The sequence below is a fragment of the Schistocerca serialis genome, chromosome 9 (genome assembly GCF_023864345.2).
Source record: "Schistocerca serialis cubense isolate TAMUIC-IGC-003099 chromosome 9, iqSchSeri2.2, whole genome shotgun sequence".
Classification (NCBI taxonomy): domain Eukaryota; kingdom Metazoa; phylum Arthropoda; class Insecta; order Orthoptera; family Acrididae; genus Schistocerca; species Schistocerca serialis.
In genome coordinates, this window is record NC_064646.1 from 113,864,846 (window position 1) to 113,879,692 (window position 14,847).

Consider the following 14,847-nt stretch of genomic DNA (forward strand, 5'->3'; position numbering starts at 1 on the left):
ACGACGGTTCAATCCCGCGTCCGGCCATCCTGATTTAGGTTTTCCGTGATTTTCCTAAATCGCCTCAGGCAAATGCCAGGATGGTTCCTTTGAAAGGGCACGGTCAACTTCCTTCTCCATCCTTCCCTAATCCGATGAGACCAATGATCTCGCTGTCTGGTCTCCTTCCCCAAACAACCCAACCCAACTCCTACTGGTCCCTTTACCATTATATCTCGTATTTAATTTGTCTTGTCAATTTCTAAGGATGATCTATTCATTACTACAGTAATACTTGTAATTTTTGCTAAAGCTGTTAATGTTTTACTAAATGTTTATATATTTTACTAGGGTTCACTTGCACTAGCAGAAATCAACAAATATATTTCTGTTTCACTTCCATTCGGACGTCCTGTGTGTTGTGATCCAGTCATTGCCTCCCAGCTTACAATTCCAGCATCAAAAAGCAAAATAAAGGTATACATTACTAAGATTTTATTATAAAATATGAAATTATATAGGAAAATGCACCAAGAATTATTCTAGGCTGCTTCCTTTCAGCAACCTCTGTGGAATCCAGTTCCACACAAAGGAAAATCCCAGGTGGTCTTCCATGTTAGAGAAGAAGTTCGCTCCATGCAGGTAATAATGGCATTTCATTAAATATGATCTACTGGAGTAGACTGTCTACAGCATTCCAAAACTCAGAGGAATAAAACTATAAGTTGTTCTTCCACATGCCGCATGACAAGACAGGTAGAATTTTGCCATAAACACTGTGTGAAAATGAACCCATCAGTTATTATTAAATAAATGAAGACACACCAAAACCTGATACTGACTTAGGATATGGACAGTGACACAAAGCTTTTGCAACCAGAAGTCCTTTCTTTTTTCAGTAGAGAGAAAAGAGTTGTATGAAATGGCTCTTGTCAGGAACTGAGTGGAGTCATACAGGTCTACAAATACAGGGAGAAACAGTAGGACAGGGTGAGAGGGAAATCATCAGTAGACTACTGACAGATGAGACCTGAAATGCGTAAAGCTATGAGTGACAGAAAGGACAGGCAACACATGAGGTTAGGAAAGAAAAATGTACAGATAAAACAAAGATGGGCATCAATAAAGAAGAAGAAGAAAATGGTGGAGAAGAAGCCATCAGGGAAAGAAAGGAAACCAAAGAAGCTACAAAAATGAACTGAAGAATCATAATTCACCACTTTGTGGTAAAAATTACAACTATGATATTCAAACAAAATCAACAACTGTTACAGTGTATTTCAAACAGTTTATGTACTGTTTGTACACACTCTTGTTGTTATGTAGCTGAGTTGTGAGGATCATATACCCTCACACATCATATTATTCACTATTTTTTTAGCATTTTCTAAACTGATTCTTTAATTTGTCTCTGTGTTAGGTATCAATTGTCTGCTAGATAAGCTGTATCTTGCAGTAAAAATAATCTGTGCCTGCTGACAATGGTTTACAAATTACTGTTGTTATCATGTTGTACAGATGCTGAACATAATATTTGAATTGACCCCAGTTAGTCATCAGCATTCTTGAGATGCAGACGTGTGTAGGCATTTGTGCTTTGATATACCCATGATAAAATTGCACCCATTTTGAGATTACATTAGTGCAGCATTTCCAGTACAAATGAAGTTTCAGTGTGAAGAAAATCAGTGTGTGTTGGCATACAGAACTTTTCTGAATCTAAGCATAGCTCAAACAAATTTTTGGAGAACGGGCAATTTGAATAATAAATAATACATTTTGGTATCCTTCACTAATTACAGTCCATTTTGTTATATCTAGTAACATAAACAAAAATAATGGTATCTTTTTATTTGGCCAGCAGTTTGGGCAGTCAGAAGTGAAGGATTCAACAGAAGTTTATGGAGTAGTTACTTGCAAAGCTGAAGTGGAAGGCGTAGCACCAGAAGTATCCATTATCATGCAGCAGCCCCCAGGACAGACGCTGTCGATAAGTTCAACGACGGGGAGTGTCGAAACTAAAGGCACAGTGACTCGCATCCGCTTCAGACCGTCAGACAAACAGCCGCTGTGCTGCTATATCGTGCATAGCATCTGCGAGCCTCCCATTAAAGGAGATCTTGCTGTTAAGGTAGTGTGTTTAAATTCCTGTGTGTGATGTCTGTTGCACTCTCTCAGATTACTGTTGTCCTTATTGTGTTTAGGTGGCAGACCTTGTCTGAATTGCATGCAGTATTGTTTCAGGTTAATGAAAATGTGGCAGCAGTGAGCCTGAAACTGCAGCTAAGCAGTGACATGAGAAACGTTTTCCAACAACTTCAGGCAGTTATACCTTTCCCTGGTTTAGCCATCTTGAGAGTGAAACCAAACGCATCACAGGGGAGCATTACTATCCGAGCAAAGAATGAAATTTTGTGGAATATAGGTTCAAAATTTCCTTCTAAGCCTCCGGAAGTCAGTTTGGACTGCACAGTGCGGCTTCAGAAGGCAACTGACCAGCCGTCACAGCCCGATTTGGCTTCCAGCGCTACTATGTGTGCAATGGTAAGTATGTGTTAGGTCGTGCATTGGTGAATCCTTCCAAATATTTTTGTACCTGAGTTTCAGTTATAGTCCATATGATTCTATGGAATAGCAAATTGTAGGACCACTTAAAAAAAAAAATTGCCTTCCAGTCATATCATGGGTAACCTTGTTGTGTTGTATGCTGAGACACCTTTCAAAGCAGTCATATAATACATGAGTGCTACTACAACTTATGCACAGTGTTTGAAGTGAGCATGACTACCACCCGGCTGGCCACCTAAATGAATGGCCGAGAACAGGATTGACCATTCAGTGCCAGAACATGCTACTCGAACTGTGTCACTTGATTTCCCCCCCCCCCCCCCCCTTTCCTGTGCTGAGACACAAGCATCTCCTGACTTACATAGATTTTGGTTGTCCTTGCAGTATGTCTTTCAATCCCTTAATCCTCCTTAACTTCATTCAGTCTACTTCCATAGCCTCCTCTCTGCACTCTTCCTCAATTCCACCTCCCCCTCCTGATTTACTCTTTCTTGTCATCACGTGCTTCCAACAACTCGCCTTGCATGCATCCACAGCAAGCTCACCAGCACCACATTCACCTGCTGTGCCTCTCCCTGCTAGCCATCAGCCAACCTGCCCTAAACCGCCCTCCCACTCCCCGCTTCCTTTCTCCTCTCACCCAATCCTCCTGACCTGATCCTACACTGCAGTTGAGCTGCAGTGCCAGCATGAGTCATCCGGGATAATGTAGCTATGCAGGTGGATGATAATGCTGATGATCATGATATGTTGGGGTGTGTGTGCAGCAGGAAGGTGTTTTGCACCCATACTAAAATGTTGTGAATGATTGAAACCATCCTCACTCCCAGAGCCCCTGCCCCCCCCCCCTCCACACACACACACACACACACACACACACACACACACACACACACACACACACACACACACACACACACACACACATAAAATGACACAAATCAGGCACATTGGCAGAGTGAAAATGTAGACAAAAGAGGAAAAAGCAAGGGAAAGACATAAAACAATGCAACATATAGTTGTGGCTGGCCAGTAGCTGAAAAAAGGATGCACCAGCCACTCTATAAGAAACTAAAATCTTCAGCCAAAAATCTTAGGCTGGAGACCAGACACTTCACAAAATTTTAAAACTTTCAGCCCACTCGTCTTGTCGTCTGCTAAAATAAAGGGCAACTCACTACAGAAATTCGCTTCTGCCCTCTGATCACAATATACACTACATTCAGTAAGAATGTGATGTTTAGTGATTTTCTCATCATAGGCATAACTGACTGGGGAATCCCCTCACTGGAGTAGAAAGCCATCTACACTCCTGGAAATGGAAAAAAGAACACATTGACACCGGCGTGTCAGACCCACCATACTTGCTCCAGACACTGCGAGAGGGCTGTACAAGCAATGATCACACGCACGGCACAGCGGACACACCAGGAACCGCGGTGTTGGCCGTCGAATGGCGCTAGCTGCGCAGCATTTGTGCACCGCCGCCGTCAGTGTCAGCCAGTTTGCCGTGGCATACGGAGCTCCATCGCAGTCTTTAACACTGGTAGCATGCCGTGACAGCGTGGACGTGAACCGTATGTGCAGTTGACGGACTTTGAGCAAGGGCGTATAGTGGGCATGCGGGAGGCCGGGTGGACGTACCGCCGAATTGCTCAACACGTGGGGCGTGAGGTCTCCACAGTACATCGATGTTGTCGCCAGTGGTCGGCGGAAGGTGCACGTGCCCGTCGACCTGGGACCGGACCGCAGCGACGCACGGATGCACGCCAAGACCGTAGGATCCTACGCAGTGCCTTAGGGGACCGCACCGCCACTTCCCAGCAAATTAGGGACACTGTTGCTCCTGGGGTATCGGCGAGGACCATTCGCAACCGTCTCCATGAAGCTGGGCTACGGTCCCGCACACCGTTAGGCCGTCTTCCGCTCACGCCCCAACATCGTGCAGCCCGCCTCCAGTGGTGTCGCGACAGGTGTGAATGGAGGGACGAATGGAGACGTGTCGTCTTCAGCGATGAGAGTCGCTTCTGCCTTGGTGCCAATGATGGTCGTATGCGTATTTGGCGCCGTGCAGGTGAGCGCCACAATCAGGACTGCATACGACCGAGGCACACAGGATGGTGTGGGGAGCGATCTCCTACACTGGCTGTACACCACTGGTGATCGTCGAGGGGACACTGAATAGTGCACGGTACATCCAAACCGTCATCGAACCCATCGTTCTAGCATTCCTAGACCGGCAAGGGAACTTGCTGTTCCAACAGGACAATGCACGTCCGGATGTATCCCGTGCCACCCAACGTGCTCTAGAAGGTGTAAGTCAACTACCCTGGCCAGCAAGATCTCCGGATCTGTCCCCCATTGAGCATGTTTGGAACTGGATGAAGCGTCGTCTCACGCGGTCTGCACGTCCAGCACGAACGCTGGTCCAACTGAGGCGCCAGGTGGAAATGGCATGGCAAGCCGTTCCACAGGACTACATCCAGCATCTCTACGATCGTCTCCATGGGAGAATAGCAGCCTGCATTGCTGCGAAAGGTGGATATACACTGTACTAGTGCCGACATTGTGCATGCTCTGTTGCCTGTGTCTATGTGCCTGTGGTTCTGTCAGTGTGATCATGTGATGTATCTGACCCCAGGAATGTGTCAATAAAGTTTCCCCTTCCTGGGACAATGAATTCACGGTGTTCTTATTTCAATTTCCAGGAGTGTATTATGGCACAGTGGTCTGTTCGGAGGTAGGTCAGTGACACTTCATCCTACCTGAGCCACTGGCCTGAGGCCTGCCACAGGCGGATTGTTGGCTTCACCATCTGCATCTTACTGTCCGTCACTGCTACCCACCCACCCTCCCTCCTCTCCCCTCCCCTCCCCTCCCCTCCCCTCCCCTCCCCTCCCCCACCTCCTCACAATTGCACGGATCTCTGATGCAACAGTGCAATGACAGCTTGCAGATGAATGGCACATTTTGTCACATCATGTTCCTTGCAAGCTTTCTTGGCAGCTCCGTATGTGTTTCATTTCTCCAAATACCTCATGACACAGTAGGCAGCAGAATGGTACCTACCTCCCCCACAGGTGGATGGGCTACAGTTGGCGGTGTATTGGTTGGACCAGCTTGCGTGCTGGGTAGATGTGCTGCGAGGATTGTAGGCCACTAAGTGAATTGGAGCAGAAAAGAAACTGTTTGCCCTGAAGAAGGTTCAACTGAGCAGGTGGATCTGTGCCTTTGTACATGTATTTTGTTAGCTCTGAAGAAGGACTTTAAAAGTTGGCACTCTTTTCAGTCTTATTTATATATCTGTTGTCAGGTCAACTGTATGATGAATTGTTACATTTACTCCTTCCATATTTATATTTCACTGATAATTTTTCAGTACACATCTTAAGTATTTTAGAGCTGAAAGAGGGTGGTGGATAATATTTCATTAAATGGAAAAAGTTGGATACTAATGATGTGCTTAACCAGAATAAAATGGGAGGACAACAGTTCAATCCCATATCCGGCCATCCTGATTTAGGTTTTCCGTGATTTCCCTAAATCTCTCTTGGCAAATGCCGGGATGGTTCCTTCGAAAGGGCACGGCTGACTTTCTTTCCTAATCCGATGAGACCGATGACCTCGCTGTCTGGTCTCCTTCCCCAAACCAACCCAACCCCAACCCCAGAATAAAACAGAGATTTTATTCAACCTACTGCTGCAAACAAATGAAACATGTACACAGTGCTCATTCATATCTTTCCCATATACATTCCCATGCAACTCATGTAACTCAGGTTTCTCAAGCGTGCTTCACATTATGAGACTGAATATATCAGGTTGTCTCAAGACATATAGTACTACATCCATCATACAAATTGCATGATTACCACAATGGTAAACTTAAAAGACAATTGAGTTTATATATTGACATATTAAATATGGACCTATGACCTCAGCAGTTTGGTCCCTATTGATTTCACACACATTTGAACATTTAAATATGGCAGTAGAAAACCTTTGATTGTAAATAATGGAAAGAATGAAGGTAAACATTTATCATATCAGTGAGGCTTTGAGTGATTGACGAGACTGAAAATGTTGCTCAGCTTTTGGATGTTGTCCTTCTACAGAGATAACTTGTAGAGAACACTCACCTGCATGGTCACATTGTGTAGTGCTGATGTGTACTCAGGTGTCTCCTGTTCAGCATTGTGTGTCATTTGCATCTCACTGTGCGTATGCGATTTTTCATTTGCTTGTACTGTCCAGAGTTAAAGTGTTTCTTACTTGAAAGATCTGCAGCTTAAAACTAATAATGTTGCAGGATAATTGCCATCTGCATGTAGCAATAGCAATTTTTGTAAGTGTTTTAAAGTACAGCTATATAGTTTGCTAATCTCATGTAAACATGAACCTGTAAATGTCATTTATTCCTTTATTTTAAGACTTTTGTGTATCAGTAGAGGAGACTTCATTTTATGCATCTGTTTCTCCATATCAGAGAAATGTAGAATATACTGCATGTGCATACATACATAGTTGTATCAGAAGGAGAACTCGCTTGAGAAAACTGTAAAATTACTAGGAGACAGAATGGTTGGCAAAATTCCAATACTGCCAGTAGATAAATTAAAAGCAGGAAAAACTATACCAATGGAATTGTAGTTTCTTCATCGGGGAAGAAAGACAAAAGACTGACAGTTCCAAAAGCTTTTCCTACTTTTAATGTGTTCATCGGCAGTACCAAAATTTTGGCTCCCAAAGGTAACTAAGAGATTGTTGCTTTCACAACATGCTATTCTTGTGCACAGCTATGTCATAAAAAATAGAGGCTACATTAATAAGTAATCAGTTAACATGTTATCTCATATTGTTTGCAGCTGTACTTTAGAACTTCTGACTTCACATACAGTGGAACGAAGATTGACCCTCAAACCATAATGGTGACAACAGCACCAAAAGTTCGATGCTCCGCATGTAAGTTCACGTATTGATCAATATTTATATATCAACCTAATGTGGTGTACAGATAGATCAGGTTCACTACACAAACAGTCTCAGACTGGCATTCACTCCTCACTGTTTCCCCAACAGCCCGGAGGTCAGACAGATTTCTCATTATACTTTATCCACCGCTGTGATAGTTACTGCTAGAAAAAATAAACGAATGTACCTGCTGCCACTATATACTAGTTTGGTCTCATCTAGCAACTTCTCCGTGACATTTGCAGTATTTTGAAGTCACAGCTTACAGTGAGACCTGCCTGAGCTTCAGTTCTTCCCACACCCATTAGAGCAGCTTTTTGTATCCCTACTGACCTACTCAACTTATGGCTTCAGAGCTTATTTTCTCTCACTGACAAAAACAGTTAAGCACCAATGAGATTGGGATGTGAAATGAGATGTCACAAGTTGAGAAATTAAGTGTTTTTATTGCAGTGATTAAAAAATCAAGTTACATGAATAATGAAATTTGGCAGCATGAGCACACTGCTGGCTCCTTGTCAGGAGGATGTTGTGCACACTATGGCATGGATGTATCCACTTGTTTGGTTGGGAAGTGGGTATCGCCACCTTGTACATTTGAATTGGAGTGGCGTTGATGTTTGAGCTGATCCTGTACAGGTGCTATCAGGGTCAGACTTGTAAACATTGCTGGGCATGGTAGTATGTCATTATCACACAAACACGTGCTCTGTGTGGGCAAGAATTATCATGATGAAAGATGGTAACAGGATACTGTCTCACTTGAGACTAGAGTTCTTTGAATCACTACCAGAGGTGACCTTAAGTCGTACCTGATGGGCTCCACACACAGTGATGTTGGGGTAACGTTGATATTGTCTTCAGATATTGGCAGAATGTGTCCTCTTCCTTCGACGTGTCACCATAATTGCAGACAGTGGTTATGTGTAGCAGAAAATAGTTAAAGATGATGTGTCTTCACCCTAAAGCAATCCTTGCTTTTGGGGTGTGACACCACTCCAAATGTAGCTGTCAGTGAAATGATATTACTGGCAGCCTACTGATGGAATAGTGATCCAGTAGCCCAGTGTCCATTAGTCTCCAGCTGATGGTATGTGATCACACAGGGTGTTGTTACCTGTGCCCAGAGTGGCAAGTGCTGGTATGGAGATGTTATGATGTGCTTAGTGCAAAGTACGGCAGTCCTCCTTCAGTGTGGCCAGATTCAGGTGACCAGATCCTTCTCAGATTCTCCATGTTCTTTGATATTGCGCAATTTGACCAGCCAACTATGTCCAGACCCACAGTGATGTCCCTTTCAAATTCTGTCAGATTACATTGTCTCACGTGAGCATGTTGCATTCTCCTTGGTCCTTTACAATGCTCAGTAATCATCAAACACATTTAATGCCCATATTATACTCTGTCAGGCCTGATAACAAGTTCACATGGTGGCATCATGAATGCAGTCGTAGATGATACTGACTTTGTAATCATTCACGTACCTTCTGATGGTATGTACACATGTGGGAGTATGTCTAAATTGGCCCATTTCTTTTGGTGTTAATTTCTTTTGTCAGTGAGTGTACTAAGCTTGCCTAGTGTGCATCGAGCAACTTCTCCATGATCTTTAATATTTTCTAAAACCAGCCCACATCACCCAGAGTAGCTTTTTGCTGCCTTCTTGAGTTTCTCAGCTTACCAGCCTGAAGTCAGTTTTCTTGCTGCTGAGCTCAGGAGTGTCACATGATTCCATGCATCGTCTTGTCACCACCTAGTATGCCCCAGTCACTGGTGGGTCCCATCTTGTCGGAGAGAGCCACATGTGAGAAGACTCGTGCTGTACATCAGCTGACTCCCTTGAAATTCAGAACTTTTGTATGGCTGTTTGTTTGTAGTGTGTACACGGTATGTCTGGAATGGAAGTTTACAGATAACATGAATTACTGGTTCTGATTTGTGGCACAGAGAAACAGGTGAATGGATGGACCAAGAGAGCACTCTGTTAGATTTTAAGAGATGAGTGTGAAGTCTGCTCATGTTTGTGAGGCATGCTTTACGAACAAAGTGAAGGTAATATTGCCAATAAAGAGTGTGCTTCTGGTTTTATTCTGCTCATTTTTGTGTCAGTAATAAAAACCTGTAACTACAGTGAAATGTAGATGTAACATTTCCTTTACAACTATTTTATTCTGTGAAATATTTTCCTTTACAGCTTCAGAATTTTTGTCTGGAACGTTTACCATCTGGAACTCTGAGGGGGAAATTCCTGTTATCACCAATCCTCCACTTGAAGAACTACAGTCTTGTTTGTCAGCACCCTGTGAATAATTTGAAATGCTTTACCAGCAGAATCAGCACTAAATATTTTGGACATAAGACAATCAAGAGTTTAAATGTGTTCCTTAATGTTTGAAGTCTTCTGTTCTGTCTAAAACATTGTTTAATTTATCAGTGTGATTGTACTTGTACATGCAAGCACAAATACACAAGAGAGACATTGGTATCAAAAAACAATGATAAACAATAAATTTAGACAAACAAAATTGAATTTGTTAAAACTTATGTGCAAAACCTGAAGAACAAGATGATGTTTTATGGAGAGAGTTAACCGTTCACTCAAGCTAGGCAATAGTAATAGTGCTGAACAACGTAACATGGAACTTTACATGATGCAATGAAAGAAAAAAAAAATACACCACAAATCTAACATGGCCAGGAATGTTGTAAAAATCAGTAGGAAGTAAAGTGAATAAATATCAAAGAGCACTATTTTCATACATAGTACATAATGTCAAAGTTAGTTTGTATATGTCTCGTATGGTTGGTCCAGATGACACAAAGAACAAAATAATATGTAAAGGATATGGATGTGGTGGAGAGGGAACTGTAGATTGAGGTCACAAGAGAAAGCATGCATAGAATAAAAAGGTGAATAAAAGCATCATTTATCTTTTTTGAAAGAAAAGTGCAGGGGCTGGTGTGGTTGAGCACCATAGACAGTATAACTATATAAACTGTTGAACCTAATTAGATTACAGGAATGTAAGGTAGTATTAAAAGGACATCCATTTTATGAAGCTCATAGTCTGGTGCATGCGGTCCACTGGCACAGTTAGTTGTGTCGGTGTAGGAAGCCATAGTATGGCACTCAGATTCCATTTGGGTTAGAATTTTGAGATATTTGGGTAGACTTCTTTACGTTCTGTAAAATATGGTATATGTAAAAGTCTTGCATGTGTAATAAAAATTATCATTTAGGATGCTGGCATGCCGACTTTAATTTTTGATTCAGAGTTGAACATAAAGAGACTGTATTTCCATAATACAAAAGGTTTTTATTCAGTCACTTGTATATGTATGTATAATGTTTTGTATTTATTTTTGTACTGAAGAAAATAGACTGTTTTCATAAATGATGTATTTTTGCTTTATTGACTTTTGTTATCTTTGACTGCAAATCTCATTAAATATAATGTGATTTTTACCACACTGGGGAACGAACCGAGGTATAGGTTATGCAGTAACTCATTTTAAATACCTTTCTGTAGTGTTGCAATGCCTTCTCAACAGATTCCACAGCATCTACATCTACATCCACACTCTGCAAACCATCACATGTACGTGGCACCAGTTATTAGGGTTTCTTCTTATTCCACTCAGTATAGAGCATGGGAACAATGATCTACATCTACATAGATACTCAGCAAGGCAAGTCAAGGCAGAGGGTACCGTGTACCATTACCAGTCATTTCCCTTCCTGTTCCACTCACAAATAGAATGAGGGAAAAATGACTACCTATAAGCTTCCGTATGAGCCCTAATTTCTCATACCTTATCTTTGTGGTTCTTACTCACAATATATGTTGGCAGCAGTAGAATCATTTGGCAGTCGGCTTCAAATGCCGGTTCTCTAAATTTTCCCAATAGTGTTTCTCGAAAAGAATGTCGCCTTTCCTCCAGGAATTCCCATTTGAGTTTCCGAAGCATCTCTATAATATTTATGTGTTGTTTGAATCTACCAGTAACAAATCTAGCAGCTTTCTCTGAACTGCTTCGTTGTCGTCCTTCAATCTGACCTGGTATGGATCCCAAACATTTGAGCAGTACTCAAGAATAGGTCACACCAGCGTCCTATACAGTGTCGCCTTTACAGGTGAAACACTCTTTCCTAAAATTCTCCCAAAAAACCGAAGTTGACCATTCACCTACTCTGCCACAGTTATCAGCTGCTTATTCCATTTCATATCACTTTGAAACATTATGCCCAGATATTTAAATGACTTGACTGTGTCAAGCAGGACACTAATAATACTGTATCTGAACATTACAGGTTTGTTCTTCCAGCTCATCCACATTAACTTACATTTTTCCACATTTAGAGCAAGCTCCCATTCATCACACCAATTAAAAATTTTGTCTAAGACATCTTGTATCATCCCACAGTCACTCAACACCTTCCTGCATGCCATAGCATTATCAGTAAACAACCACAGATTGCTGCCTGCCCCATCTGCAAGATCAATTGTGTATACAGAAAATAACAGTGGTCCTATCACACTTCCCTGGGTCGTTCCTGACGATAACGTTCTCTCTGATAACACTCACCATCGAGGATAACTTACTGAGCTCTATTACTTAAGAAGTCTTCAAGCCACTCACATATCTGTAAACTTATTCCATACGCTTGTACCTTTGTTAACAACCTACAATTGGGAACCGTGTCAAATGCTTTCCATAAATCTAGAAATATGAAATCCACCTGTTGCCCTTCATCCATAGTTCACAATATATCGTGAGAAAAGGGCAAGCAGAGTTTCGCACAAATGATGCTTTCTAAAGCCATGCTGATTAGTGGACATAAGCTTCTCAGTCTCAAGAAAGTTTAATATATTCAAACTGAGAATATGTACAAGTATTCTGCAGCAAACTGAAGTTGGGGATATCAGTCTGTAATTTTGTGGGTCTGTTCTTTTACCCTTGTTATATAGTGGAAGCACCAGCGCTTTTTCGTGCTGGGCAAGAAATTCATGATAAATGCAAGCTAGGTAAGTGGCCAGTGCTACAGTGTGTTGTGACACATCCCATCCATTGAATGAGAGGTATCATATCCTTAAATACGTATGGCAGATTGAGAGTAGCTGATGAATGGTAAGCAACCAACTGTTGGGAGGTGTTTTTTAAATCATAGGTGCTGATACCAGAGCTAATGATCCAGTGACTGTTGGGAAGTGGGTAGGAGTCAGGCGACCCTACCTGCTGTGGTGTAGATAGGAGTTCCATGGAGCAGGCAGTGTGGAGGATAGAGCTCCATGAAATTTAAGAATGTGAAATGTCAAAAATAACAAAAGTATTGTAATGGTTAATTATCAAGTTGAATATCAGATCTGTTATGTACATAGTACAGAAAGGCAGTATACCAGTTAGTAGTTGTCTTGATTTATCGTGTCATAATTTTGACGGTAATATATGACGATGAATTGAATCTCACGTCCTATTTATGTGGTGGAGTGAACAAGAACGAGAAGTTAATTTTCATCAGTTTTATCTGCAGACTCATAAGGAGGCAAAGTCTGAGCCAAGTTGGAGGAAGAAGGTGCACTATTCAAGGCACAGACTAGCTGGGCCCTGATTAATAATACTTAATGTTGACCGAAAATTCAGTTAGCGACATTCGTGGTACATAAAAGGAGTGTTCAAGTGGCAACTTATCTAAGTGTTTGATGCATGAGGTGAAGTATAACAAACCACCACACAGCCCAAGCCAACCTGAAACACTTCAAGAGCATTCTTTGTAAGACCAAAATGGAATTCCATCTGGACCTGCTGATTTATTTGCTTTCCAATCTTTCAGTTGTTTCTCTACACCAGGGGTGCTTATTGCTATGTTATCCATATGGGAGCTTGTCCAATGGTCAAAAGACAGTATGTTTGCACCATTCTCATGTGTGAACAATTTCTTGAACATGTCATTTAAAACTTAACTTTCATTTTGCTGTCTTCAAATGCCATGCCAGACTGGTCAATAAGGGACTAAATGGAAGACTTAGACCCGCTTAGCGATTTTATGTGGGACGAGAAGTTTCTTGAGTTCTCCGACAGATCTTTTGCCAAGGTGTGATGATGGTAAGTTGTTGTATGCTTTGTGCATAGATCGTGTCACAGATGCATGAACCTCTATTAATCTAATAACATAGGAGTTGTTTTATATTTCTAGAGTCACCCTCTAAAGCCTGTTCTTGAAACTTTGTTAATAGACTGTCACAGGACAGTTTACATCTGTTAGTTCAGTTTCTTTAGCATCACTACAACACTCTCCCACAGATATTCTGGAACAGATCACATGAGTTGTTTGTAAGCAAACTCCTTTGGAGACTGACTGCACTTCTCCAGTATTCTACCAATAAACCAAAGGCTACCATCTGCTTTACCCATGACTAAGCCTGTGATCATTCCATTTCACATCCCTACAAAGTTTTACACTCAGATATTTGTATGGGTTGACCGATTCAAACAGTTATTTATTAATATTATATTCATAGGATACCACTTTTTTTCATTTTGTGAAGCACAGTTTTACATTTTTGGACATTTAAAGCAAGTTGCCAGTCTTTGGACCACTTTGAAATCTTATCAAGATCTGACTGAACATTAATGCAACAACAAAAATAATCAATTATTTATAATTTAAACGGATAGATAAAAAATCTACTCACCAAGTGTTGGCACCATTATCATCATCTCCAAGGTCATTAATGTACAACACAGACAGCAATGGTCCCAACACACTTCCCTGGAGCATACCCAAAGTTACTTCTAAATCTGATCATGACTCTCCATCCAAGATAACATTCTGTGTCCTCTCTATCAGAAAGTCCTCAGTCCAGTCACAAATTTCACTTGATTCCCCATAATAGTGAACTTTTGACCATAAGTGCAGGAGTGGTACTGAGTCAAAAGGTTTTCAGAAATCAAGAAATACTGCATGTACCTGCTTGCCTTGATCCAAAGGTTTCAGTACGTCACGTAAGAAAAATGCGAGCTGTGTTTCACATGATCAATGTTTTTAAATTCCATGCTGGTTGGCATGGAGGTCATTCTGTTCAAGGGACCTCATTATGTTTGAGCTCAGAATATGTTCTAAGGTTCTACAAAAAGCATTAGTGCCTATGACCTTCAACAGCCGAATTACATCACTCGTCCTGAAACTGGGCTTTTCAGCAGTGTAAAATTAAGAGTTCACACCATACTTGTACAAAGATCACAACAAACAGAGGGATAAAAAGTACAAACCTATCAGGTCTAGTAGAAACCACAATTTCATGGGTTTGTAGCATTATTACAGTGACA

At 41.6% G+C, this 14,847-nt stretch overlaps 1 protein-coding gene across 5 annotated transcripts in view; it reads left to right on the top strand.

The window, feature by feature from the left end:
• Positions 1-10,245, top strand: part of LOC126418652 (AP-5 complex subunit mu-1-like) — a 59,150-nt gene extending 48,905 nt beyond the window's left edge. For 2 of the 5 annotated variants that reach the window (XM_050085525.1, XM_050085530.1), the window contains 6 exons: positions 331-456; positions 526-621; positions 1,841-2,110; positions 2,224-2,523; positions 7,413-7,509; positions 9,713-10,245. In XM_050085525.1, coding sequence (XP_049941482.1) covers positions 331-456; positions 526-621; positions 1,841-2,110; positions 2,224-2,523; positions 7,413-7,509; positions 9,713-9,828 — 1,005 coding nt within the window. In that variant the 3' untranslated portion in view covers positions 9,829-10,245. The remainder of the gene's footprint in view (positions 1-330; positions 457-525; positions 622-1,840; positions 2,111-2,223; positions 2,524-7,412; positions 7,510-9,712) is intronic. The other 3 variants (XM_050085526.1, XM_050085527.1, XM_050085529.1) reach the window with 3 other exon arrangements.
• Positions 10,246-14,847: the final 4,602 nt, after the last annotated feature.